Source organism: Manacus candei, unplaced genomic scaffold (genome assembly GCF_025592945.1).
Source record: "Manacus candei isolate 608988 ecotype Guabito, Panama unplaced genomic scaffold, ASM2559294v1 h1tg000028l, whole genome shotgun sequence".
In the NCBI taxonomy this organism is placed as follows: Eukaryota; Metazoa; Chordata; class Aves; order Passeriformes; family Pipridae; genus Manacus; species Manacus candei.
The window spans coordinates 38,355,356-38,382,680 of record NW_026138076.1 but is presented as its reverse complement, the minus strand read 5'-3'; the positions used below and the strand labels follow the sequence as shown (position 1 = coordinate 38,382,680).

Below are 27,325 nucleotides of genomic sequence, written 5' to 3'. Positions count from 1 at the left end.
ACTTGTTATGTCACATCTCTTGGTCCTGAGGAAGCCAGGGACTGCAGAAGCACAGCCAGGGAAGGCATGAGGCAGAGAAGACCTGGGGGGAAGTCTGAACTTAGAAGCTGAAGCTGCTGCCTCTTACCTAACCTGTCTAGAATTGACACCATGAGCCTTGTAATTTTTTTTCTCAAGTTCTCCCAGGGTTTTTCAAGAAGGAAGTAGGTTCCTCTCATTTTGGCAAGGGAGATTTACTTCCTCTTCTGTTATCCAATGCCTGTTGACTGTCTTTCACAAGAAGTCCTGGGACATTTCATGTAGACCCATTCCATGCATCTCCTCCTAAGAGAAGCTGTTGGACCTTTCAGTAAAGCCATCTGCCCAACTCAGGTGTTCAAAAGCACAGGGACTCCTGTGAAAAACCTGATGTAGATGCAGAGCACGTTTAAAGCCTGAAGTGATCTTGACCCTGCCATAATCAACAGACACCTGTCTTATTAATGGACATGAGATTCTTTTCACACTAATGAAGGCCCATTGAGGCTTTTAGTATCTTGAGTTCTTTGAATGAACATTAGGCCCACACGAATCTGGTGGTGAACATTAGGTTAACACTGGAACTCAATCTGTTCTTCAGACCAAAAATGTAATACCCGAGTTTCAATTGATGTAGGAGCTGTTTAAAAACCAAAACTATCTTGACATCTTCTAATGACAGTTCACTAGGCTTTAATTCCTCATTTAATTTCTGAGTCTGGATATTCTCTAGGGCCTGGATTACTTCTATAGGGTCTTCTACTGTAGTTTTCTCAGTTGAGCCACAGGCACTAATAAGACACATTGTAAATAATAATAGTCAATTCTGGTAAACAAACTTTGCTGTTTTTCATCTAGATCTGTCAATTAATCCTAAGGCAAGAAAAGCAAAGAATCTAGCTATGAAATTTCCTTTTCTTAATGAGGCATTTAAATAGCATCTCACATTTGTTCTCCAGTTGTTTACATAGGATGTCATTTGTGATGCATTGTTAGAGCCCTTTAAATCTCAGCTGGGGACAATATCCCAGAGAGCAGAAAGGGACAGTTCTGCTTCAAGCTACATCTCAATAGATTAGCTGCCTTTTCTTTTATTATGTTAGTCATCTGAAATGATATCTGTAATCCTGTTAATGAAATGCAATAACATCGGATGCAGAAGCTGCCAAAAAAAGAGAAATAATGTGCATTTCCAATTAAGTTTTTTAGTTGATCTTCATTTTTTCCATTGCTGTTTTAAATGTTGCTCTTTTTCTGAAGGTCATCTTATAAGCATTTAATGGATAGCCTGGCTTTTGTGTTTTAGACACCTTACTTCCTCTGGTTCAATAGGTCATTAAACATATATTTAGGTCATTCTTTGTCCCAAATGCTTCTTACAGGATCACAGGCAAAACAGACAATAGATCCCAAGATGGATGAAAGGAAGGTTAATTATTCTAATGTTATAGATGAGAAAATGAAGCTCGAAAGGGAGAAAGTATCTAACACACAACTCACCCCAGTCAATAGCATGACTCCCATTGGTCAAGTCTTAAAGACCTAAGTCTTAAACATCACATTCATTTCAGTGTGAATCAGGAGACTTCAAAATCCCAGGTAGCCTTTTGGCTTTTACTGTTATCTTTAGACGACCAGAATGCTTTAAAAATCTGACTCTAAAAGTCTTCCTTAAGGTCCTATGTGCCCTGCTTCTAAACCAACTGGGTGAGCCAAACCTCAACCATACTTTCCTAATTCAATACATAATGAAAATATTCTTTGTAACCACATGTAAATTTCAAAGAGCAAAACTTCAGGGATATCTGATCAGATGCTTTTCAGACTACTTTAATATCTCTTCCTCCACAACTTACAATGAGATTCAAGCGCTCAGCAGAGAAGCAAACTGTAGATGCCTAGTCTGGTGCTTGCTCTCACTATTATTATCTTAGCACCCCAGCTAGGAATGTCCAAATGAAAATTCTGGGCCTTAGCAGTGTCAACAAGAGATGCACGGCTTGAATTGGCGGGTTTTGACCATGGCTCAGGATGCAAAATACTGTCTGTGAAGTGCACAGAGCCTTCTGGAGGGCATATCCATGCATTTTCTTCCCATTTTGAAAAATGGCCAGAATTGTGTTTCTGTAACTCCAAAACAGAATGGGGTATGGGGGTGGGGTGGAGTGGATGTGGTGTCTAAGGTAAAGTTTCATTCACTTTGAAGATGAAAATCATTAGGCTAATTCAGTTTGGCTGCTCCTTCCTTTTAACAGTGTTAGGTCAATGATGCCATTCTCATTTCCTGACTGGCTGTTAGAAAAGAGGTGAAAGTATTCCCAGCTTTCACAGGAGTGCTTTGGTTATTTTGACAGCTAAGCCAGAAATTCAAGTCACACAAATCTGTACTAACAGACAGACTCCTGTATTTTGTATAGAAAGATTTGCACAGATATGTCACAAATAGGCTGAGAGGAGGTCATCCTCCTGATGCTTGTTCCTGCACAGATCAGAAATGAAGGCTACCAGACAGGCTGGCCCTGTGGCTAAAGCACCATGCCAAAGCAAGAATTTAGTGTCTGTTCTGACAGGCATGTGCTGCAGAGGCAAGGAAGCAATTTACTCACGGATTAGATCTCTGACTGTGAGATGGGGAGGAAGATGGTAGCAACTGGTTTGAGTTTTGTGGAAGGATCTGTTGCTTACTTTGTGCTTTGTGAAGCAAAAAGTAAAGAATTTAAGTATGTACAAGCCTCACTGTGGCAGTAACAAGAAATTCAATGAGTTTCTAATAAACTGAGTTGTGTTGACAGGCATAGAGAGGTAAAAAGATCTTAGAATTCCATCATTCATCATTCATCACTGAAATTCATCATAAACTGATGTTATACTGATATCGGCTGTGTGACTAAGACAAAAGAAAAATAACTTATAAATACAAGATGAAACAAATACCATGTTTCCTCCTAATCTAGTAATTTCCATTTACAAAGCCAACACAGATGAATGAGCAATTTACCCTGATGAAATCACTGTAGTTCTTAGTGCCCATTTGTAATAACTGCCCATCCCCAGTGATTTGCCTTCATTGTAATTTCCAATTGAGTTGTTATGAATGCAGAGAGGGGAGAATTTAATAAAAACAATAGTTAGATGTGACTGCCAGCCCAACATGCTCTGTGAATCTGCACTGGGGACGTAATGCTGGGCCTATGAGCTCTGCAGTCAGACGCCTGCACAGCAGGATATTGTCTATCCCTTCAAAAACTCATTCGTATATGGATTCTGGGCTAGTGTGAACTGCTTAGGACACAATTAGGGAGGAAGGAGATTGAGATCTGATAAAAGCCATAGACTTAGTAGCTGCCTTTCTGTCCAGGGAGTGCATCCAGCTCAAGGCAATTCATGGTGGGATCAGACTGTGGCCTTTTTCAAAAATTTTGACTTTTTCTAAGCCTGATCTCCTAATATAGGGCAAAAGAAAGATCCCTCTGAAAGGCTCTATGCCCTAGATATAACTTATTTGGATCTCTTTGATTTGTGAGACACATGGTTGATTGACAGGCCAAGACTGTGAAGTCAACTTTGTAGAGCCATAAATAGCATAATTCAGCTTCTCTGAGTCCCAGCAGATGTATTCACCAGGCACATGAGTCTCTCCAGGCATCAAAATTGACAGATTTCATTAACTTTCTGCAACCTGAGAATCCAGCTGTAATAGACAGTGTGGAGAAATCAGAGGAACTGCAGATTCTCAGCAAGACTGTGTTATCAGACAGTCCTGATTATACAGAGCCAGCAGGCAAGCCACTGGCTTAGCAGTCACCGTTCGCCCTGGTACTGCTCTTAATGACTAATCCCCACAGCATCCTTTCTCACCTCTCTGAGCCTTGCAGTTTAACATCACAGCCAGCCTCTAGAAGGGAATTATGTGATGCAGTACAAACAGTCATCCTTTGCAGCAACAGCTCTGCATCCCACTCTTGTGTTTAGGCAAAATACAGAGTTATTCCTTACTTATGCTACTAGCTCTCAGATGTCATTACAAGCAGGAAAGTTGCAGATTCAGAGTATGAAAACCCTTAGCAGACTTTCTGAAAAGGAGAAAAGAAAGAGGACCTCCTCTACTAAATAATTTTAGTACCTCATTTGCCTAAAGCTCCATTCACAAGGCTTGCCTTGTGATATCTAAGCAATGAGAGATTCTTCTCCTTCCTCTTCCCCATGTCAGCTTGACTCCTCTTGTTCTGTGTTTTGAAGATCTGCTTCAGGGTTTTGGGTGAACAAGAACCTGTTGGTTTTAACTCTCCCTCCAGCTGTTGAGCACTGCCTGAGCTGAGCACTGCTGACAGGCTACTGGGGGCAGAAGCAAGCTCAAGGCAGTAACAGATCATTTTGAAAAGGGAAGGAGGGAGAATGTGCACAGGCCTCCCATACAGATGGAGAAGAATTGTATGATGTGGTACTTCTGCTCATGTTTGCCCTCTGATATGGTATCTCCTCACATTAGGCAATAAACATCTTATTCGAGCATTTGGAAGTCACTGATAGTATTTGATGCACTTAGTGAAATGGCATGTTGGAAGGGCCTGCACAGGACCCTCTGATGCTGCTTTTGTGCAGGCAGTCAGATGGGAAATGCTCTGACCAGGATGTCTGCAGTGAAGAAATTTGCAGGGCTGCCTGTTCTCCCACGGCTTCTGGGGAACATGCAGGATGAGAGCAATAGGTAAAACCTGGCAGATAAATCCTAACACACTGCCCTGCAGCCTATAAGGAGGAGGCTAAAAGAGAGACTCATCCCATCATGAAGGAATTGCGGGTTTTTTTTCTTGTCCTCTCTCTAGAGAAAAACAACAGAAAATATCTCAGCAGCTTTCTCAGGAACATAGCTCCTAGGATCACTGTAGAAATACTTATAAGGAGCAGTTGTAAGATTGTGTAGCAGGATTCTAAAATTTCATATTGTCCAGAAATTATGCTGTTTATTCTTGAGTGCCATCTACTGACAATTTCTGTCTTAGTGATTTACTTTTCATTCATATTGCTTATTTTAAATGCTCTGTGCAGCATCTGTTATCTTAGATGGAAGTGCCTGCAATTTTGGAGCTAAATGGTTAGGAGTTAGTATTTTATTGGGACAGCTGGCAGTTTGAGTTGTTCCTTATTCCTTGAGCACCTCATTCCCCTCTGTAGGCTAGGATACTCATTATGTTTTCAGTTCTCTCCAACTTCCCTTTTTCCTTCCACTCATCACCAGGCTTCCTCCATTCCCTACCTGCTCCTTCTGCCTAGAAGGCAATTTTTGGTTCCCTACGCTCACTCTTCTGGCTTCAGAACAGTTCTAGTTGTGCTGTCCCCCTTGTGCAAGAGGTTGCCTCCATAAGTTTGTTACAGTACTGCTGAGGTCTTATTTCCCCCTCTCCTTTCCACTTTTCCTCTTCTTTCAAGAGATTTTTCAGCAAGTTCCATGCAGTAACCTTGAAAATATTTAATGATCACTGACTCTGCTATATTACCTGTTCTAGAGGTATTTTATTTTAGTTATGTGATACATGAATTAGCATTATTATTACAGTTTTTCATTTTCTATCTGTAAGATTTCCTCCCACAGCAGTCCAATACATTTTGCAAAGATAAAAATAAATTAAAGGTGAAAAGTTATTGCCAAGGACAAGAGCCCAGGAAGTTTAGCCTACAAGATATTTCTTTCTCCACTGATAATATAATCTGTATAGATAAAGAAAATGCCAGGTACCTAACTCATTATAAGCAACTGAGAAAATGGGTCAAGAGACTTCCTTCTTATACACTTAGTTTTTGGCTTAGTTCCACCTCTGCCAGCTAGACAAAGGAATGAGGAAAATACTAGAAAAGTCACCTACAGCACAGCATCAATTTGATTGAGGCTTCTTTGACCATGCCTTAGACAATACAGCACCATGGCCAGTGACACCCAGACACTCGGCTGCCACTCAATTTCAGGCAGAAAATATCAAGTTGTAGAAGTGTAGACATTTGTCCACAACATACTTATACTGTGGAACTCCCTCCCAGAGGATTTTGCTCAGGTCAAAACTGCAGATATGTTTCAAAAGGATTAGACAGATTCATGGTGGGCAGGTGTGATGTTTGCTATTAAGTGTGACAGCCTTGCTCTAACATCTGTTACAGAAAGCCCCCGTAGAGCTGATGGCTGGAGGGCTGCAACAGGGAAACTACTGTTCTGGGCTGACCCTGGTTGGTGCTGCCAGTCCCTCCCAGGGGCAGCAGCTACGGCAACCAGGGGATGTTTCAAAGCAGCCATCTTCAGTCTGGGCAAAGCCTTTGAATTCCTGTGGAAATGGCAATCTTAAATGGTTATTCTTCACTAATATCCCTCAATCTACAGTGATAAAACTGGGATTGCCCCCCTGAACTCAATGCTACAGAAAGCACAGGGTGAGGCTTTGCTTCAGTAGAGACAGTTTTGCTGAAGTGAGGGCTGAGAAGTGTTTCAGTATTTGTTCCTGGATTTCTAAATCCATATTCTGCCTTTTGCATAAACACAGATCCAAACTAATATTTGACTGACTTAGATATTACTTAGCAGTAAGATGGCACGTGTCACTTGCATCTCATTTCTTTTATTTTAATGTTTAATAGCCTCCTGTGCTGCAATTCATAATGTGGTCTTTATCCTCCTTTCTTGAATCAGGCAGCAAAACCTGCTCTGTGACAGAGAGAATGCTTGTGAAATTGCTGCACAGGGGTTCCTCTCATTGAAGGGCTGACAAGACACCAGCTGAGGAGAAAGCTTAATTGCATGGGTGATCAAAGGAGAATGTATGAAGACAGGGAGACTGTAATGGGGTGTGCGTAGGAGTGTGTTTTAACGAGGGATTATAGGGGAACATGTGAGTCTGGCACACACAAAATGACAGAAATGAATGCATGAGCTAGTACAAAATAGCATGGTAACCAAAGGCATCCACAGATCAGCTTCAGTCCCTTCTCAGCTCTTGCCTAAAAGAACTATATGCTATTAGCTGTCATCCTCCAGACTATGCAAAGAGAAAAAAGTGAAGATTTGGTCTTTGCAATTGGGAAAGGAGGAAGGGAGGGGGAGGGAGGGGGGGGAACCTCATGAGACAACAACATCCGTAAGTCATGAACTGGAAAAGAGAGATCAAAGCAATGAGCTGAAATAAGAAGAAAGGACACAGGACACTGCTGTGGTGTACTCCTGGGAATGGGAGGAATTGACATGAAAAACTGAGGCCTGAAAAAGCACTGAAGGCACATGCCAGCCTTTCCATGTGCTGTAAAATGCTGTACTGTCAGAGGGTTTGGTTCACAGTGTGTACTATGCTTTGTTGTATGCTGTCTTCCTTGACAGTAGCTCCACTGACATCACTGGGGGTACCTGAGAAGTAAGATACCTCCTAATATCAAAATAGGCACCATTAAAATGGCTTATACACAGACTTGCACAGTTATAGCCCAAATCCATTAAAAATCTCATTGCAGTTGTATTGGCATAAACCTCTATGCCAGTGTTCTTCAACTGATTTAAACTGCATCAATATAAATCCAGTTGCAGTTGATTTAAGAGATTCTAGGCAGAAATGCACTGCATTTCACAAACTGATGGGAGGACATACCCTTATTGAAATATTAAAACACATGCACTCCACCTTTTTGTACTCAGCAGTACAGTTTTTGAACTTTTGCCATTTTGTGTTTTACAAGTCCTTACAGGCAGTGAAAATTAGTAATTTTAAAACAGGTCAACAGCATTTTGCTTCTTCGATTGAATCTGTGTGCGACCACAGAAGCCTCGAGCTTTAGTGTTTTATAAAATTCTAAGGACAGAGTAGAAGCACAATTCTTCTTCTACTTATGCTATTCTGAATTCAAGAGCTTAGTGACTGACAACTTTTCTTTTTTTTGCAAAAGGCATCTAACCTTTAGTTAAATAAACACTTTTTTGTAAAAATAATGAAAGCTCAGCATCTAAGATGCCACCCATTAGATCAGGATGCTCAGGGCCCCATCCAACCTGACCTTGAACACTTGCAGGGATGGGACATCCTCACAGTAAATAATTTCTTCCATATCTCTAACTGAAATACCTACTCTTTAAGTTTAAAATTTTTTCCCCATATCCTATCACTATGTGCCCAAGTAAAAAGTCAGTCTTCCTCTTCTTTGTAAGCCCCCTTTAGGTACTGGAAGGCTGCAGTGAGGTCTCCCAGAGCCTTCTCTTCTCCAGGCTGAACAAGCCCAGCTCTCTCAGCCTGTCTTCACAGCAGAGGTGCTCCAGCCCTCAGATAATTTCCTGCTCCAACAGGTCCACGTCTTTCTTGTACTCCAGGGGGGAACTCATGAGGTTAGACTAGAGGTGCAGAATCACCTCCTTCAACCTGTTGGCCACTCCTCTTTTGATGCAGCCTAGGATATGATTGGCCTTCTGGGCTGCGAACCCACATTGCCAGCTCATTTTCAATTTTTCATTCACGAGAATCCCCAAGTTCTTCTCCACAGGGCTGCTCTCAGTGACTTCTTCTCCCAGCCTGTACTCATTTCTGGGATTGCCCTGACCCAGAAGCAGCATCTTGCACTTGGACTTGTTGAACCTCACAAGATTCTTGTAGGCCCACCTATGAAGTTTGTCCAAGTAGTTTTTTGGTCTACATGGTCTATTTATGGCCAGCTTGGAGCAGTCTAATGTTAATGAAGTTTATCTAACATAACACTGGAAGAACAAATACAGTTATGGCCTTGGATTGGCACTATGTAATGTTAAAAGGAAGACAGAAAACTACTGCCCTTCCTTCCACTCTCACATTTGTGATAGCTACAGTAGAACCTTAGTTCAAACACTGTTCTTATTTAGTACTGGAGCTGTCAAGCCAGTCTCAGCTTTTGTGTGAGATTTCATGAAAAATAAATTTGACAATTTCTCCAAGCTGAAAGGCCTCTAACCATGCCTCCAGCCTGTTAGCCATAGTACTTACATGCTTTGTGAAATTTGTGTTTCACGTCAAGAACGGTAGATGCTGGAGGTACCTGAAAAAGAAAGCAAAATGCATGCAGGTTAATTTTCTTGTCTTCTGCACTCTGGGATCCCTTCTCCATTCCTCTAATGAAGAGATGAATTAATTTGTCTGCAAGTTCTTTTGGCAAAATTGAAAGAAATCAGGAAATTTATTAAGGATTGTCCACATTTGACTTACACATTACCTGGACCACCTCTGCTTGATCAATGGAAGGTTAAAATCACAAGGGTCAAGGGAAAGCCTCTGGTCCTACTTGATGCAATAATTGCCCCCAAGATCAAACCAGTGAGAAAACTTGAAGGGTTTATTTTTAAAGTTAAGTTCAAGCATGGTGAGGCCCATCTCCTAGAGACATGAAATGGATTTCCTGGGAAGCCAGTAGGAAGGTGGCAGGCTCTGTCCTTTCTGCCTGAAATGAGTTTGCTGCTGCATGGTGTTGTTCATGTGCACTGACGCAATTCAGGTGTCACAGTATTAGATGGCAGTCTGGAAGCCTTTTAGGCTCTATTTTATTATGTATATTGATTTCTTAATATACTTTGTACAAAGTATCTGAGAAACACAACTTAGCAGAGTGAAAGACTTAGATTTACAAGGAAAGGCAGTGGGACACTTCAGGAAGTATTATGTTGAGCTTGAGATGAAGGTGACATCAAGGTTTCAACAACTTGACCCTGATTTAAATTGTGTATTGTTCATTTAAGCACAGAGACTGAGAAGTAAATTGAACTGTGTCAGCTATGGGGATCTGCTTTGGTTCTAGCAAGAGATTTCATCACTGCAGTCACACAGCAGTATACAGAAAACCCTCTCCCCTGAAGACTTTAGGCACCTGTGTGGCATAGATTAATACCAGTATGAAGTGGTGGTGACTTATAGCAAAACCTTGAGGAGTAGCAGAATTTCTTTGGGTTGAGGTAGAGAAACAGCCATAGCACCATTTTCCCTGTCTGGGCACTCAGCACCTGGCTCACCCCATCCCCAGCTTCCCTCAGTTTAACCAGAATGCAGCAGTTGCCTGGCATAGCCTTCTTGGCAGTTACACAGGAACCCAACAGTCCTGCTCTGCAGAAGTTTATCTGTCTCTGCCCACCTAAAGATTTCTATGGGATATGCAGTTCCTGTTCCATTGTATTAGTTAGAACTCATACACTTAAGCATTAACTGACTTACTGAGCCTTGCTTGGATCTTGGCACCATCTAGCTTATAGCCCCACTTCTTCCAAATGTGCTTACTGATATTTCTGTCTATCTGTTTTACTTACTAGTGATTTGTGACAATAACCATGCAAAAGAATAGAGAAGAACATAAGAAATTCTGCCAGTAGAGATCAGTCAGCACCTTAGCATAGGTTGTTTTGTGGAAGAGACTGAGTTTGTAGAAATACTGATGTGAGAAAATAAAATTGCTGACTCTGAAGTAACAAATCGCTACAGAAAGAAAAGTTTACTCTTACATATTTTGACACCCCACACAGATATACAATATATGTGCCATTAGTACTTATGAGTAAGGCAACTTGTTTCCAGTAATAATATGAACAGACAGGGAGCTCAATACAGATTTGAATTATCTAAAGCTGTAAAATGACACCTGTGCTGAAAGGTTGTAAAGTACTGATTTTTTCTAGCTTTTCCTTTGGGTTTAGATAAGAACACTTTCTTTTCCATGGTTACAGAGGGTTTTATTGGGCATTGGAAAAGTCCTTATTTGCAGAAACTGCTGTAAGTGAACCTCTACTTAAACCTTGACTTGTCTCTCTGATGTGCCTGCCAAGCAATGCCAACTCCACCCAAATCAAGAGCTGGGCTCCTTGAAAGCAAGGACTACCCTTTCCCTGGCCCTGACATTTGTGTTGACCTGAATCGTGTTGAATAGTACTGTGCCAGGAAGGAGACATTGCCCTTGGAGTTCCTGATGCCAGCTCGGTCTCTCTTCTTCCTAGCTAAAGGGAACAACAGAAGAAACTATCTTACCTTTCTTGGTTCAAAATGGAAAGAAAAAATTTTATCTGTATTCGTTGCACTTAAGCCATTCCCTGCAACATCCATTTGAACAGCACATCTCCCACAGTCTACATGTGCCTTTTCTCGTAATGTGTACAGCCTCTGTGGACTTGAATACTAGAGATGGGGGAGTTATGTTCTCAAAATCTCTAAAAATGTCTGAAATCGCTTTCTCACACCTTGTAATCTCACACCTGTGAGGCTTGGGTCCCAGAATCTGTCAGATATGGATACAAGTGCCTTTAGCTGGCAACAGCTATATGGCGCACAAGACTGCAGACCAGAATCTGTCATGTGCCCTAGCACAGGGCAGGTTTGCAGGTATTCAGAGCTGGCATTGCCAGATGAAGGACAGGGAGAGTCTTTTCCAATGTGATGGAGGATGAAACATCTTTCCAAATACAGTATAATCTACATTATTACAGGGCCTGCATCTCTAGAGGAGATCAGCATCTCACCATAATGTGTTCTGGGAAAGAGGAGCCAGGGCCAACCTGTGCTCTGGAGAGATGATTATCTGATTAAGTCAAAGAAAGCTGAAAAAACTGTTAAGCTTAGCACACTTACAGAACAGTGTTTGCTTGAGACAGAGGCAGGGTCTCCATCTCCTGCACTCCTGAGTATGTGCTGACTTAGGGCAGAGCTGCTCTCAGTCAGTTCAAAATGTCTAGTCCAGCCCTTCTTAGCAAATCTACCTTTACATCCCTCTCCCTTTTTCATCCTGAGACATTCAGTGCTTTCTCCCCTCCAAATGGCTCCCTATGTCAGCCATGGGTTTCACATCACCTAACTTTAGCTGCTAAAAAAATTTCTCTAAGATAGTGTTTTCGGTCTACCTGTAAAACCATTCACATGCCTTAGGTATTTAAAAGTGACAAAGTGCCTGCCAGGATCTGTGCTTACAATGGTCTGCTGCAGCAGAGGAACCAGTGAGTGTGTCCACAGCATCACACACCACCTCCCCTACCTCCAAAGGTGGCACTTGAACTATGTAGCTGCAGCTGGGAGGACCGTGCTCTGTGTGACACCTGTGAGAGAGGCAGAGCTCATTAGCAGGAGCACTGCTGTGCCTGAGTACATCCAAGCTGCTTTAGGCTAGAGCTAGTTTAAATCTTGCCAGCTGGGGCCCAGAGAATGTGCTTGTTTGGTTGGTCACAGGCTGGCAGATCCACATGGCACCACACTGAACGGGCTGAGGGTGCCCAGGGAAGGCAAGGAGCACACATCCAGCCAGGAGGGCAGGAACACATTTGTTTTACGAGCCAGCTGGCTTAGAGAAGGACCCTTCCACTTGAGATAAACTACACAGATCATGGGTTGAAAAATAACACAAATACTTTCCTCTTCAGAATGGGCTATGACATAGAAGAATTGCAGTGTCCTTTTCCAGGCAGAATAATGAGGCTACAGGCCACAAAAGAATGAAATATATTTTTTTATGATCTTGATAATTCTGTGTCCTTTTTTAAAGATCTCATAAAACAACCAGTGAAGTTATAGTTTCTAATATTGATCAATGTGAAGATGGATGCTGAGACATCGGCTTACTACTAAGACTTTCCTCTTTGTAGACCATTAATTATCTTTTGTTCTTTTCACTGTACATCAAGACAAGCTAAAGAATTGTAAGGACTGGAAAAGCATCTGCTCTTATTACCCTTTGTGCTAACTGAATAAAACACCTTGGAATATTTCACTCTAATTATTAGTCTTACACTCCTTTCATTCTTTTGAATTATTTGTGAAAGTGTTATAACCTTTCCTTTCCTCTATTTCAGCACTTTTCAAATATGCAAACGGAAAACAGAGTGAAAGACCGTCCTTAGCTTATTTAAAGCAAGATGGATTTCACTGTAAAAATACCTCTTACTTGGCACATATCTTCTATAGTCTAATGGTCAAGCCTGCCTTCCCTACTTCTTAACTTGTAGTCTAACATCAGATTTTAAATATAGTTAGTTTCTAGGAAGTTTACTATCATGTATAAGGTTCAAAACTACTTTTTCTTCAAAAGAAAATGTTATGAAGAAATGCAGATTTTACAGCTGTGCGTTGCATTGATTACACTTTTCATTCAGAAAAGGATGATTTAAAAACCTCAAATCCTCTTTTTCCTGTACCTTCATAGCAAAAATACTCTCACTTTCCCATTTGAGGCAACTTTTGATTTTATAGGAATTCGAGAATGAAAGGACCTTCTGGGTCATCCTACCAGTTCTATTCTTCCTTTATGCACCAATCCACAAAGCATGACATTTCTTTTTAAGATTTAAAATACCAAATTAGTATCTTGGGCTATGACCTAAGGAAGAGCACTAAGTAGAAGATATTAAGGGAACTTAATACTGCCTTTTGTGAGTGCAAGCTAGTCAGATAGTTATCCGCTTTCCTACCTCTTTCACATTTGTAAGTCAAGGAATTATGCCAAATCTGGTGATCTGCTTGTAATTGTATCACACAGTTCTTGCACTAAAGAATTATTGTAGGGGTTAGAGGTCAGCAGAATATCAATAAGAATTTGAATAATAGAATTTCAGCAAATAAGTGATTTTTCATTCAAGGTTTCCTTTTGAATATTTTTTCCTCCTTGTGATATATCAGTATTACTGCACTACTGAGTCACCTACTTTGTAACAGGAAATCATTTTCCATAATTGCAGAAATTCAGAAATTCTGCCACTACTGCTGCTCATTAACCACAACCCCATCTTCAGCCAGGGTAAATTTGTCTAAAAGGGTGACATCAGCTTATTGCAGCTGAGAATCTGGCTGCAAAACAGATAACCAGCCAATGGGAAAGCCAGGTACTTTCTAAATTCAGCACTCAACAAATACTTCCTGCTTTTGCACCCTGTCCTTGTCTTGAGACCATGATGTACCACTAGAAATCAGCAGCATTTCACAGAAAGTTCATCAGGAAAACGCCTGTTCTAATTGATCTCCATGTTTTGTGAACTTGACTTCTAGATCAGATTATTTTTTCTTATCAATTTTCAAAGACTATTAAAAATTGGGTATTGTTTTACTGTAACCTTCCTCGGTATGTCCCACACTGCTCTCTTGTTATCTTGGTGAACCAGTGTGCCAGTCATGTCCAAAGAGATATAAATAAATGAGCTCATCATGGAAATGACATAGAAGTACCTACATATAGACAAGTGTTGTCAGCAACCACACAAAGGCTTTATATAGAATTCAGTATTTTAGTTGGTAGACTGCAGTGAAATGCCTACCAAACAGCTGGCTCTGATCTCAAGCCAGTCTTTGCAGAAACCAGGGATATGCAGAACTACCGTTTTAGCTCCAGTAATTTCCAGTACATACGTAAGTAGAGAGCTGTATCACTTAGCAATCTTCTAGATTATTATCTGGTCACATGAACTTTGGCATATGAGATAATCCAACTGACTAATATTTCCAGTGATTATGGGCCAAATTATCTAAGAATACACATAGTCGCATGCTTGTGGGGAGCTGTCATGTCAATTTACACTAGCCAAGTTTGTCTCTAAAGATGATTCATTGCTTTTGTACTGCTAGCTGGTTACTTACATTAAAAAAAACCACCGCTTTCTTTGCAAGAAACTTCCTGAAAAAGTGTCAGACACCAGAAAGAGCTTTCTCTCTCCCTGCTAAAGATGAAAGTGTAGGTAAAGAGAATGTAATCCATTAGCTGACAGAAGGTGTGTGGGCCATCCCTCTGTTTACAGAATTCACCATGGTTGCCTATTTCTGAGCAAATCTGACTAGAATTGGTTCTACCCCATGCCTTTTGACCTTTTGTTAAGGGGAGCTGAATAAGGTTGCTGTATTCACCTCAACAGATTAACAGCAGAAACCAGTCAGGAAACCTCTGTCACAACACTTTTCTACAAGGGAAATGGAATTGTTCTGGCAAAACTCTGGATGTGTAAATTTGTGTTGACTTCAAATTTTTAAAATGGAATAGGAATTAAAAAAAACAAAACCCCTGCTTCAGAAACATGCTGAAAATTCATTTTATTGTGTTATTTTCATTACTTTTTATTTCTCATCTGTATGGAACTTTCATTACTTTTGCATTATTTTCTGACACATCTATCATGATAGTGTAAAATAATATAACACATGGCTCTCATGTCATTGAAAATAACCCAATAGGAAATAATATGCAAATAAATGCACTATTAAGTTGGAAAATAAATTGCACTTGAAATGTTTATTGTGTCATAACAGATTGAAATGCTTCAAAATTTATTTGTAATGCAATCTTTCCCAAATTCTACCTCATAAAAATTCAAGACTCATTTTTTTCACTGTCATTTTCAGAGAAAACAACATTTGGGATGGGCATTTAAAAAATAATAATTTGACCAAAAAAAAAGTGATACAAAATATAAATAATAAAACAAAATTTTAAATAAATATTATTTTATTGTAAATAACTTATTTTATTTTATAAAATGAAATAAAATATAAATAATTAAAATAATAAAGAGTAATTTTGACCCTTATTTCTCAGGAATAAAAAGTGAGGCTTATAGAGAGGTTTAGATTTTTGTTTGGATTTTGGTTGCCAGTTCTAGCACAAATTAAGTATATGGCTTAGCTGTAGAACCTCTTTGAATTTGTCTTCCTTTTTCCATCAGATGGCTGTAGATATTTGTGGTTGGTTCTTTATATCTACACAGACTGCTAACACTTAAAATCAAGAAGTGCACCCAAGAAACTCAACCAGTGCTTACCATAGATTGGTGACAATCTATTTGGGAAACTGCATGGAAAAAAAAAAAAAAAAAAAAAAAAGGCAAAAACAAACCCTAAGATCAACCAGTTAAAAAGAAAATTCACAGAAGAACATGCATTGGCAAACAAGTAGTTCTAGTAGTGGCAGAGCTAATAAAGCCTTACTTTCCACTAATAAAGGATCTCAAAGGTTTATCTAGCTGCCCCATATCTCTTCCCTGTCTCCTAAGACATTTCCACTGGGGAAGAATCTGGGGCTTTTTTGCTGCCGTGCACTTGCTGGTTGCCCTGAGGGCTGAGCTGCCTGTGCTGCCTGCTACCAGGAACTAGGTAATCTTTTAAAACCTGGGGGTTCCTTTCCTCTATCAGATGCATTTAAATTTGGTCAGTAGGTCCCATACTATGTTGGGGAGAGCAGGCAGGGAAAGACAGAGAGACAGCAAACCCCCTGTAGTCCAGGAAGAGAAGGTGGAAGCTGAGAAGGGGCAGAAAGGAGTGGGAAGCAAGGGTGATATGTGAGAACAAGTAGACATCATTAGGTCAGTTAGAAATACAAGTACTTTTCACAATACCAAGTGCAATGAAGAGATGTTGGCTGTACTTCTGATGGTCAGACTGACACAATTTGTTCTTTTGAGGCACAAGAAGTGTAGCTGTTAAGAAAGTAAAGCTTGCATTTTAAGGACTTTTTAAAATCCAAAGTTGTTTAAATGTAGGCAGGTATATTACAGAGATAGAATTAATATATACTGCTAGATATTTATAGATCCATGACTACATGGCTCAGGTATTTTGTGAAGAATCACAGGTCTGATTCAGAAATAACCTGAAGCATGTTCTGATGGACCAATAAATCATATGCAGGAGTATTTTAATGCTACAATAATGCCTAGATGAGATGCCATTATACACCTAACTTTCCATCATGGGTTGTGCTGTTAACTACTAGACTAATAAAACACCTACAGCTCCCTATGGTCTTACATTGCTCCAGTACATTCATATTTTGCAATAATCCATGAATTATCCTTGATGCAATAAGGCAAATGTGCGGCTGGGGTAAAATGTCATAACTGTTGGGAAAGAGGACATTTTCACACTGGCTGGGAATCTGTCTCTACAGATACAATTTTGGCAATATTCACTGCTCTGGTAGCATAGCTGTTTTTTACTGTTCACTAGAATGGCTTACATTTGTGAAGAGCTGGAGCACCACTGGTGTCTCAAGAACTGACTCTCTTCTTTTTGATTTGAATCAAGCTTTAATATTTTGGAATATTTATTTTATTTATTATATTTGTTTCTTTATTTCTTCCTCCAGGCTTAGACCTTTTTTATCTAAAATAAGAGGCGTATAAAACTTGTCATTTAAAGGCACTTCTATACTTCTATTAGTATCAGCTAAATCATTACTCTTCTGTTGCAGCTTCTGTAATTCTTTAAATTATCCCTTTAAAAATGCTAAATGCCCTAAAGTTACCAGCTTCTCCTCTCCCCAGTCTCTCTCTTCTAGGAAAATCAAAGGCCATTTCTTCAGGTATTCCATTTAAAAAGCCATATTGAAACAAGAATGATGACAGCAAAGAGCAAGCAGAAAATAATATGAATAGCTGTCTCTTCTCATCTGAAACCATCTGTAGCTATATTGACACTAAAATTATGTGAATTTCTAGTAGAGCGGGAAGAAATAAGTGTAATGCATTGCTACTACAGAATTTGAATATGTTTACCTACTTTACCAAGTATAACTGATAACTGAGGAAGAAAATACTACTGTCATCACCTCCAGCAGTGGGGGGTAGGCATAAGATTCAATTTTTGCAAGCAAGAAAACACACAGATTTTATAACGAGTTTGTAAATGTAATGTATTTTTTTGCAGTGCCTCCCAGCAGGGACTAGATCCCCATTGTGCTGGATGCTGTGGAAACATACAGTGAAAGGCACAAGACACCATGAAATCCTCCTTCCAAAGGGAAGTAAGAAAGAGGACTTCCACAGCAAGGAGCCTGTGTCCAGCTAGCACTGTGTCTGTGGTCCGTCAGCCATATTGCTGTGGGAATTGCCAGCACTGGGAATTGCAGCACCTATTTGTGGTCTTACTATGAAAACCCCCTCCTTTGACACAGCTGGTCATTCAGTTCTGTTGGGCATCTCTGACATCAGAGGCAGGACATCTCTAATGATAGATTGCTTGAATGAGAAAAATTATAATAAAAATCCTACTCATGGAATGAGGCTGCTGTGGATATTCACAGATTCTGCTTGTTCTCCACAAGGAAGAATATATAATCCTCTGAAGTGAAATATTATAAAAATACTAAAAAAAAAGCAATGAAAATATTAAACTCTCCTGGGAAAGGCCTTCTTTACTTTGCTTCCTTATAATGAGGCTAATGAGGAAAGTCTGATGTTAGAGGCAATGTTCTGGTACTGCAAAGAGTTCCTTTGCAGAGTTTCATTGCCTACTTTAGTGATTGCATTTGCTCACCTCAAATGAATGTGGTATCTCTAACCTCCAAGTCATGATGTGAGAAGTTATTTTTATTTGCTAGAGCTGACTATGCAAAAGAGGGCCAGCAATGACTGTTCTTCTCGGCTGTTCACTTTCTGTGATAGAGCTGCAACTCATAGGCCAGACTAATAGATTTCTGATACTAGAGATACCATTTCTGCTTTGCTGACATGCCAGTGTAAATCCGCTGTATTGTTAAGCCACAGTATGCAGATACAAGGGCACTACTGTTTTCGGTGCTTTTCAAACAAAAAATTGCTTGTGAATGCCTTCATACAAAGACAGGCCTTTCAGAGTAATCAGAATAAGCCCTAATTAGTCTTTGGCAAAGATGTAATAATACACACAGTGTTATACTTAAGTGCAAGAAGAGTTGTGTATATACAAGTGATGGGGTTGATGCACAGGCCTGTGTCAATACAATAGTCTTTTAATCTAATAAAAATAACAGTGTTCACATGACTTTCATTAGAGGAATTGCACAGCATGTCTATAAGCACAAACATATAGTTAAATGTTCCTACAGTGTATATTCCTAACCATAAGCATTTAACTATCAGTAACTGGGTTTTACAAAGAGATTTCAGCAGGAGAAGGCATTGTGTAGTGCACAGAGAGCTGGTTTAAGGAACAGCAGGAAAGTAGTTTCCATCATCTTTTCAGCACACCAAGAAAGGAGGCTCTTCCTGAACATCTTAGGAAGCAAGCTCTTTTCAGTAGAAATTAGGAAGTTTTCTGAAAAGAAGGGTCACTGCGTAGTAACCAAAACCTGAGTTTGCACCTCTGTTTACAGCTTAACTTGCAAAATCGGATAGCACAAAAATACTGAGCTCTGAGGCTTTAGATGGGAAAAAGCTTTCTCTGCTGGTTTCCCCAAAGGTGATTTATTCTGTAAAAACTGTATTGTGTAACACTTTCTGCCTTAAAAGCAACTCATGCAAAGTTAATTACATGGCACTATGTTTGTGGGAAAATACATTTTACTACAAGTTAATTTGAAGAAAAAAATATTATACAATGAATGCTATAAAAAACCAGTTATGAGTTGCCTTAACAGCATTTATAAATCAAATCATTGCACATCGATAACTTTAAAACCAACCTACATCAGCCTTTTGGAACTATGCACAAGTAAAACAGTTTTTGAGAATGTATGTGTTTTTCATAAATTGTGGCTGGCAAAAAAAGTAGATTATTTGTTAAAAAATACAAAAAGGAATTGTTTTCTTTCATTTATAATAGTTGATCAATTTTGCATGTTCTGTTTTTTTCTATGCTTTTTTGGAAGCAATACAAAAGCCAAAACCCTTAGACATCTTAGGACTTTTTTTCATTGAAAATATTTCTAACAAGAAATCACTAATTACCTGCCCTCTCTTCTTTACACAGAGACAGGAATTTCATCCATAGAAATTAATAAATTGTGAGAAAGAAAAGGGACTTGTGATCATCTAGGCTCACCTGCTGTTTTACACTGGCCAAAGAAGAGACTTATTCTTTCCTAAATAGTCCTTTCACTCATTGAGCAAGAAACCTTTATGACTCATGTTTCAACTACAGAATATCTTTAAAACTGCAGTATTGATACGAATGTTGAAGAGACTGAAGACTGACCCACAAGACACCCAACTGTTCCTTATCACCCCTTGACTGACTGTCAAAATATGGGCTAAATTTCTTGGTTAAATATTCCTAATTGTGGCTTTCAGGCACCAGCTCTTGTAAGGCCTTTGACTGCTGATTCCTCCTTTCTCTGCCCTGATCCCCCAAAATCTGAAGCCTCTTCTCCATGGCCTACCACCTCAGAATTAATTTCTATGCCAAGAGCAAATGTGGAGGGAAAGATTACAGAATCATAGAATCGACTGGGTTGGAAAAGACCTCTGAGATCATCAAGTCCAACCCTTGCTCCAACACCGCCGTGGTTACTAGCCCATGGCACTAAGTGCCACATCCAGTCTCATCTTACAGACCTCCAGGGACGGAGAATCCACCACCTCCCTGGGCAGCCCATTCCAATGTCTGATTACTCTCTCTGGAAAAAATTTTTTCCTAATATTCAACCTAGACCTCCCCTGGCACAGCTTAAGACCCTGCCCTCTTGTCCTACTGCTGGTTGCCTGGGAGAAGAGACTGACCCCCATCTGGCTACAGATCTCACATTACTCATTATTTCTCTTTTAAATTCTTTAAGTAACTCCCTGGAAAAGGTTGTGTGCACCAAACTACTTGCATAATGCCATATCCATAGCAGAGAAAGTCCCCAGAGCAGGTTGACAATATTAAAGAAATTATATTCCTATGAAGAATTTTATGTTCACAGTGTGAATGTGCAAAGTGAACTGCCGGTGTTGCTGACTCCTGTGAATTTACTTCAAGTTTTGCAAGATTAGGTAATTTTCTTCAAGACCTAGCTCCTGAAGAGATGACTATGGGACAAAATGCCTGGGATTTTCCTCTCCTACTGCTTCCTTTCAGTATTTTTTTTCTGCCTTTCCTGACTGTGGAAAAGCCTGCAGTGTGATGTGAGTTTGTCTTGCGGGCTTAGAAAGCAGACAAATATGTATTTATTCTGTTTCTTTATGTTAAAGATGATCAAAAACTCATAGTAACCACTCAGTTCACTTAGTGTAAGTGACTGGTCCTTCCCAAAAGTATAAGACAGGTAAGAAAGCCAAAGAAAATAATGTTATTTTCATTTTACAGATAGAGAATTAATTCACAGTTACTTTGCTGGATTCAAAACCTATTTATGTCAATTGATTTCTTGAGATCACACAGCTAAACACACCTTTTCTAAATCGCTGACACTGCATTAAGGACAAGAAATTATTTCTTTCTAAAAGCAAAACTAGCTAAATGTATCATGATGTTGCAGACTTTATAGAGCTCCCACTGATCTGAATGGATTCATATGCACAGTCTCATAGAAACTGAACCTCTGGAAGCAGCCACTGGTATTTAACCACATAGCACTAATCATTGAATCACTCTGCCTGAGTTTCTATTAGGTAGAGAAAGAAAAGGTTGCTCTCTCTGCCATTATTTGTTTGTCTCTTTAGATTTATTAATCTGAGAATATTAGAAATGTATTTGCTAAATCATAATAGTCTGAACTACTAACAATATGCAATAAGAGTGCAAACACATACATTTTAAAATCTATGGTTCCTGTTCTTCCTATTATAAATCTTGACAAGTAGTAATTACATGCAATCTCAGGAAACAAAGTTAATCATAATTATCTTAAAAACAGAAAAGAGGCATTAGAAGGGTCATGTTGGGCCTGTATCAGTTACATTTAATTAAACAGAAAATTATGCATAATCCAGTAAAACAGTCTCTTTTTTGCTCTAATAACCAACAGAAACAAAGCTCACCAATACTAACAAGTGTTCGTGGAAGTAAAGAACTCAACTTCAGTACTTTCAGGATTGTCTTAGGAAGGGACTATCACAGCAAATAAAGGGACCTAGACAGCTAGGTGAATGAGCATTCAGAAAACAAATTTTTAGGCAGTCTTGGAAATCTCAGCCTTGTACTGTACTTGTACCAATCCCTTGGTGTGCTGGCCATGTAAATTGAACACAAATTCCTGTTTCTCAGAGACTTTCAGTTTACAGTTGTTATTGCTCCCTTGTGTGTATTTTACCTCTATATGGAGAGTACTTCTCAATCACCACTCATGTCTCTCTTTCCACCACTGCAGGGGCAGAGTCCATGGTTTGGATAAGGTGTAGAAAATCTTAAGGCTCATCAAAATTCAGAATAAAAATTAAAACACGGGTCTGCTATCATTGCAACAGCATGCATCATGGAAGGATTCCTGAAATGTGGCTCTTTATCTTACTCTGTTTCTGTCATATATTTCTTTTAATGACACTATAGGAAAGCTCAAGATAAAGAACAGACTCAGTCTTTTTTTGGATCAAAACCTAATTCAGTATAGTATGTAGATAACCTAACTGTGTAAATATCACTCAATAAATTAAATAATGTGAACACTACCATTAGAACTGGTATTAATAGTCATCATATTTATTTGACCGTTTTGTACATATTTCCTCTTTGTTTAGATTAAAAAAAAAATAAAAAATATTTTGCCTCATAAAGAATGAACAAATGAGACATTTACCTTTAACTAGGCATACAAATTGCAAAAACACCCTTTAAATGATCAAGAACACTAGAAATCTGGTAGTATTCCACCTTACATATTTCAAAGGCATTAAACGCTTGAAGCAAACTTATCTACCAGTTCCAGCTGTTGCCAGTGAGGATAAGGGAATTTTTTTATTTTTATTTTTTTCTCTTCTAGCAAAACAGTAAGTCTCAAAACTCTACTATGTTACTGAAAAATTCTATAGTCTAAATAGATTAGGATTCCCACTTTCATGGCATGCAACAGACCAGCTCTTCCGCTGAGAATCACAAAATGAATCACAAAAACTGTGATGCAAATATTTGTGAAGCATTTTTTTAGCTGTTTTTTGTGGGTCTGTAAACTTCATTCCCACCTAGTCCTCTCATCCTACTTATAAAATTTGGCCGTAGTTTATATTTTTTCTCACATTATTAAAACAAACAAACTAAACAAACAAAATCTCAAAATACCTCTTTTAGATAAGACTCTTTGTTTAAAACTTAAAATTTTTTTAAAATGCCACGTTCCTGCCCAATCTAATAAGTAGTGTGCAGTTGAGTGTGTGTGGATACCAGCATTACTGAGATGGTAAGGTTTACAAATGTATTAAAACTGAATATCCACTTTGAAGCAGACATTTCAGTCTCATGCTCTGAAATAAACACTGTCAAGAGACAGCCTAAGGACAGATCTAGAGTCCACAGAACAACCAGGAGGTCTAAAACAAACCAGTGCTGGATTATTTGTAAAAAACCTGGAGAAAAGCAGCCCAGAATTGTGACTAACAAAAAGTTCTGAGTATCTCCCAAAGAATGAAAGTACTTCTACTGCAGAGTAAGACCACAACACAGTGAAAACAGAGTCCCTGAACTGGCACTGTGTGAACCAGGCACATCCCCAGCATGCTGGAATAATACACTCACCTTGTCCACAATGCAGATCTGCTTCTTGCTTTGCATATCAAGAATTTCTACTTCAAAGTATGTGATTTTTGAATGTTTGAGCGCTGGTGACGGTTTGATTTGGCCAGCAGAGAGCACAAGCTGAGAGAAGTTGAGAAGAGAGCGTGAGTCATTGTGAGACATGGACAGAGCTCCTCCATCGGCTGCGGGATCGCTCGTGCGTTCTGGAGCGCTGGGCTTCTGCCTCTGGTGCATGGCGTGACCCCGCAGCAGCGATCGTCATATCAACAGGGGACAGTTCCAGGGGAAAATGTTTCCTCCCTGCATCGGTTAAATACAGCCACAGACTGATGAGACACAAAAGGTCAAGTGGCATTCCATTTTAAGTGCACTGTCTTATTTAGCAGGAGTGAAAACAATGACTCTGTAATCCATGTCTATATTTAACCTGCCATCATGATGTGCTGTATTAGTGCTGGTAATGATTTTTTTGTTTGTTTGTTTTATTTAAACCAGCATTTGAAACAACACAACTAGAAATTCTCTATCAGAAGATGTCAGATCCTGAAATTCCAGAGCCCCAGGGGAATCAGTAACGAATGGAGTAAATTCCACTGTTACCTACTGAGACAGATATTTAAAGCGCCCACATGTACACATATGTATGTGTGTATGTATGTTCCCTTAGTGTGCATCTACAAAATCACATCAGATGTCATCCATTCTAGAAATACCTACTAACAAAACACCAGAAGTTCATCAGCAAAATTTTGGGGCTCCTTGCAAATATCTGCTTGTTTTTGCACTATGGATATTCTGTTATTTGGTGAGATAGAACTTTTCTTAAAGCTCTGCCAGGGAAAAATCAACTGAAGTAAAGGAAATTATAACCATAAAGGCATTAATTTGGGCTTGAATCATTTTACTATTTTCTTATTCTTTCCTGACAATTTTCACAATGCGTGTCTGCAGCAAAACAAAAGCAGCTTTAATGGTAAAAATAAAGATACATAAAACAACAGATTTTCTCTGAAAGTGCTTCCCCAAGGCTTGTTTAAACTTCATTTTTCCATTTATGACACTTTAATAGGATTTAATAGAACTAGCAGCACTTTTCCATCCTGAGATTCTCCCTAAATTTCCCTGGGCTGCTTAGGATTACAGTGTCAGAAGGGCACCGCAAATTCCTGCAGACAGCTCTTTCCAGTGGAGATACAGAGTAAGTTCTGAATACATTTCTCCATGCTAAAACCTCAGAAAAACTACAATCAGTATTGCAAAAATCATACTGGTTTGTTACACTGAGGAAATTTAATTAAGTGGAAAAAAAATTCCACAAGATAAATGTTACCAGACAACTAATAACCCGTCTGGGATGTAGTGTGGGAATAGAACAGGTCCCTTTTCTTTGACTCTGTTATAACTTACAGAAAATTTAGTGGTCACTGCATCTTATCCAGAGACACATGGCAAGAAGCTCTATGAAATAACAGAGAAAGTAACTGATAAGTTGCTGCAAGAAGCCAAATGAGAGTGACAGGGACCCCCAAAAGAAGGTGATTTCCACACTATGCTGTTGATAGAATAAGCCATGCTTTAGCAAGTTGTATATGTGCTTAAGTTCTTGAAAATCAAGCCTGCATACGTGAAATGTGTCCTGCTTATGGAAAAGACATAGGAGAAGAAAATGGCAAATTGGCAGGGGATGAATTCGTGGATGGGTCTGAGCTCAGTGATAACAGGACTGGACATTTGAAATAATAAAATACTCGCAATATCAAGAGCTAGTTGAATTTATTTATGATTCTTTAGCCAGTTGTTGTGACTAAAGAGGCTAATTGCAACTCATAGCTAAGATATTTTATGCCCACATGACATGACAAACTTTGGTGTAGCTAAGCCTGAGAGAAAAGTCCCTGTTACTTGTTGATGCAGTCATGCAGCCTTTGAATGCCTTCACTGGCTTTGTTAATGGAAAGCCCTGACTGTGGGAATGCAGATGCATAACAATACTGATCACCTACTAAAAAAAAAAGATTAAATTTTGGCTATACTGAAATCAGTCATTATCTTGCCAAGACAGTATCTAAAGGAAAAAATTGTTAAACTGAACAAGATTATATTGTGATCGTTATATTGTGATCGTTATATTGTGAAGTACACCTGCCTCTGAGTTTAAATGAAAGGTGTGCAAGGAACCACCACCTTGGCGGAGTCAATATAGCAAGCAGCAATTTTGGTATAACCTAATCAGAACATGGAGAGAGACAAATTGTTGGCTACCTGTGAGGGGCTTGCTAAAAACAGATAGGTAAAGATTGCAGAATACATGGGTCCTAAAACCCAAGTGTGAGATATACTTATTTGAATGGACTACTATAAGGAAACTGTACAACGTGCTGTACAAGAGATGAGATAAACTGATACAATATCCCTTTTTAGCCACAAAATCTGTGAATCAGTGTGATGTAATAGCATATATTAATAAATTTCTAAATTTATTTCAATTCAAAGGCAATAAAGATTAATATTGATCATTATGGCTAATTTCTATGTATATAAAGGAACTGGTTTTGCAGTCATTACTGTGGGTACATTTATAACATTTAAAATTATAACATCTGAGCTGCTGCTTCTGAAAAAAAAGCTTTTGATTTACTTCAGATATTTAAATGATCAGAATTCTATTACTGACCAATAACCACTTAAATATCTGTACCAATTCCAGGAAAATGCTTAAAAACTATATGTCTATTTTTTCAATCTAAGGTAATCATATGCAATTTCAATATTTTGATGAACAACAGTCTTTACAGACCCAAAACCTTTGCTGGCATAAACTAGGAAGGCTTCTCTAAAGGTGACTGGTCCTTTCCTCACTGTTATATTATGGGTCTAGGATTAGACTGCAGCACCATGTCTACAGCAAACATATTGCTTGCATATAAGGTGGGTGAAAGCTACTCTACCAAAAATAATCGGGGATAGAGTTACCACTGATAACCTAAGCTCTAAAAGGGAGAGGCACAAAAGCCGTGGAGATTTTGCCATTAATGTAACAAGTGCTGCAATTGCTTGAAATGTCATCAGCAAGTTTGAATGTTCTGGCTCAACTGAGGTAATCCAGCCCATTTTGTGTAGAAGTGCACATGGAAGGGAAATATTAATTACTGGACAAAAGGCACATCTTCCCTTTCAATGCAGTTATTGTACCTCATCTCAATCTCTAACACTGGAGATGGGGAGTCCCAGCACATGGCTACAAGCAATCAGTCCCATGGTGAGATTATTGATCTGCATTACATGGACATAAGCTGCTGTTCCCAGAGCTGTGATGGGGCTGGCAGCCAGCAGTCACTGAGTTCCTGACCTCAGCTTCATTCTGGGACTCAGAGAGGAGTCAAAGAGCACTCAGCAAGAATTAAATCACCTCTGACAGCTTCAACTTGCACTGAGTTTCCTGCCATATAAGGGGCCTATATTTTTAGGGGGCTCAAGAATGGGCATCACTCTTCTCAAACAGTGGCTCTGCCTCCTCTCCTCACTTGGCACTTGGCTGACATGCGTAGCTTTGGAGGCAGGCAGGCACTTCGTTAAGCCATTGTTTTGAGAGGTGTTTTTTCCAGGAGGGAGGGAATGTCTGCCCCCAAAGCATGCAGCAGGGACATTAGTTAACTGAACTGCTGATATTTTCACAACAAAAGTAACACCTGTAGTGGATTTTTTGGCACCCTTCTAATCAATATCTGGAAACAAGCATCGGCCTGTGCAGGTCATGACGAAATAGGTAACAAAGCACTGATCAGGGACTAAGACTTAGCATTCAGTTTCTCCTTATGACACTGAATTCCTGTGAGGTGTCAGGGAACTGCTGTTTTTCCTGCTTTTCCTTCCCATTCCACACACCTGCCCTGCGTGAGGCTCTCTTGTACTGTGCATTTTGCAGACAGCCTGGCACAAAGGGATTTCAAAGGATCTCAAGGCGCTTCTAAAGT

At 39.4% G+C, this 27,325-nt stretch overlaps 1 protein-coding gene across 9 annotated transcripts in view; it reads right to left on the bottom strand.

Annotated features, from left to right (window-relative positions):
* TECRL (trans-2,3-enoyl-CoA reductase like) overlaps positions 1-23,895 on the bottom strand; it is a 73,464-nt gene extending 49,569 nt beyond the window's left edge. For all 9 annotated transcript variants that reach the window (XM_051789553.1, XM_051789550.1, XM_051789552.1 and 6 more), the window contains exons 1-2: positions 23,352-23,895; positions 8,997-9,048 (exon numbers count right to left, since the gene is read on the bottom strand). In XM_051789553.1, coding sequence (XP_051645513.1) covers positions 8,997-9,048; positions 23,352-23,585 — 286 coding nt within the window. In that variant the 5' untranslated portion in view covers positions 23,586-23,895. The remainder of the gene's footprint in view (positions 1-8,996; positions 9,049-23,351) is intronic.
* Positions 23,896-27,325: the final 3,430 nt, after the last annotated feature.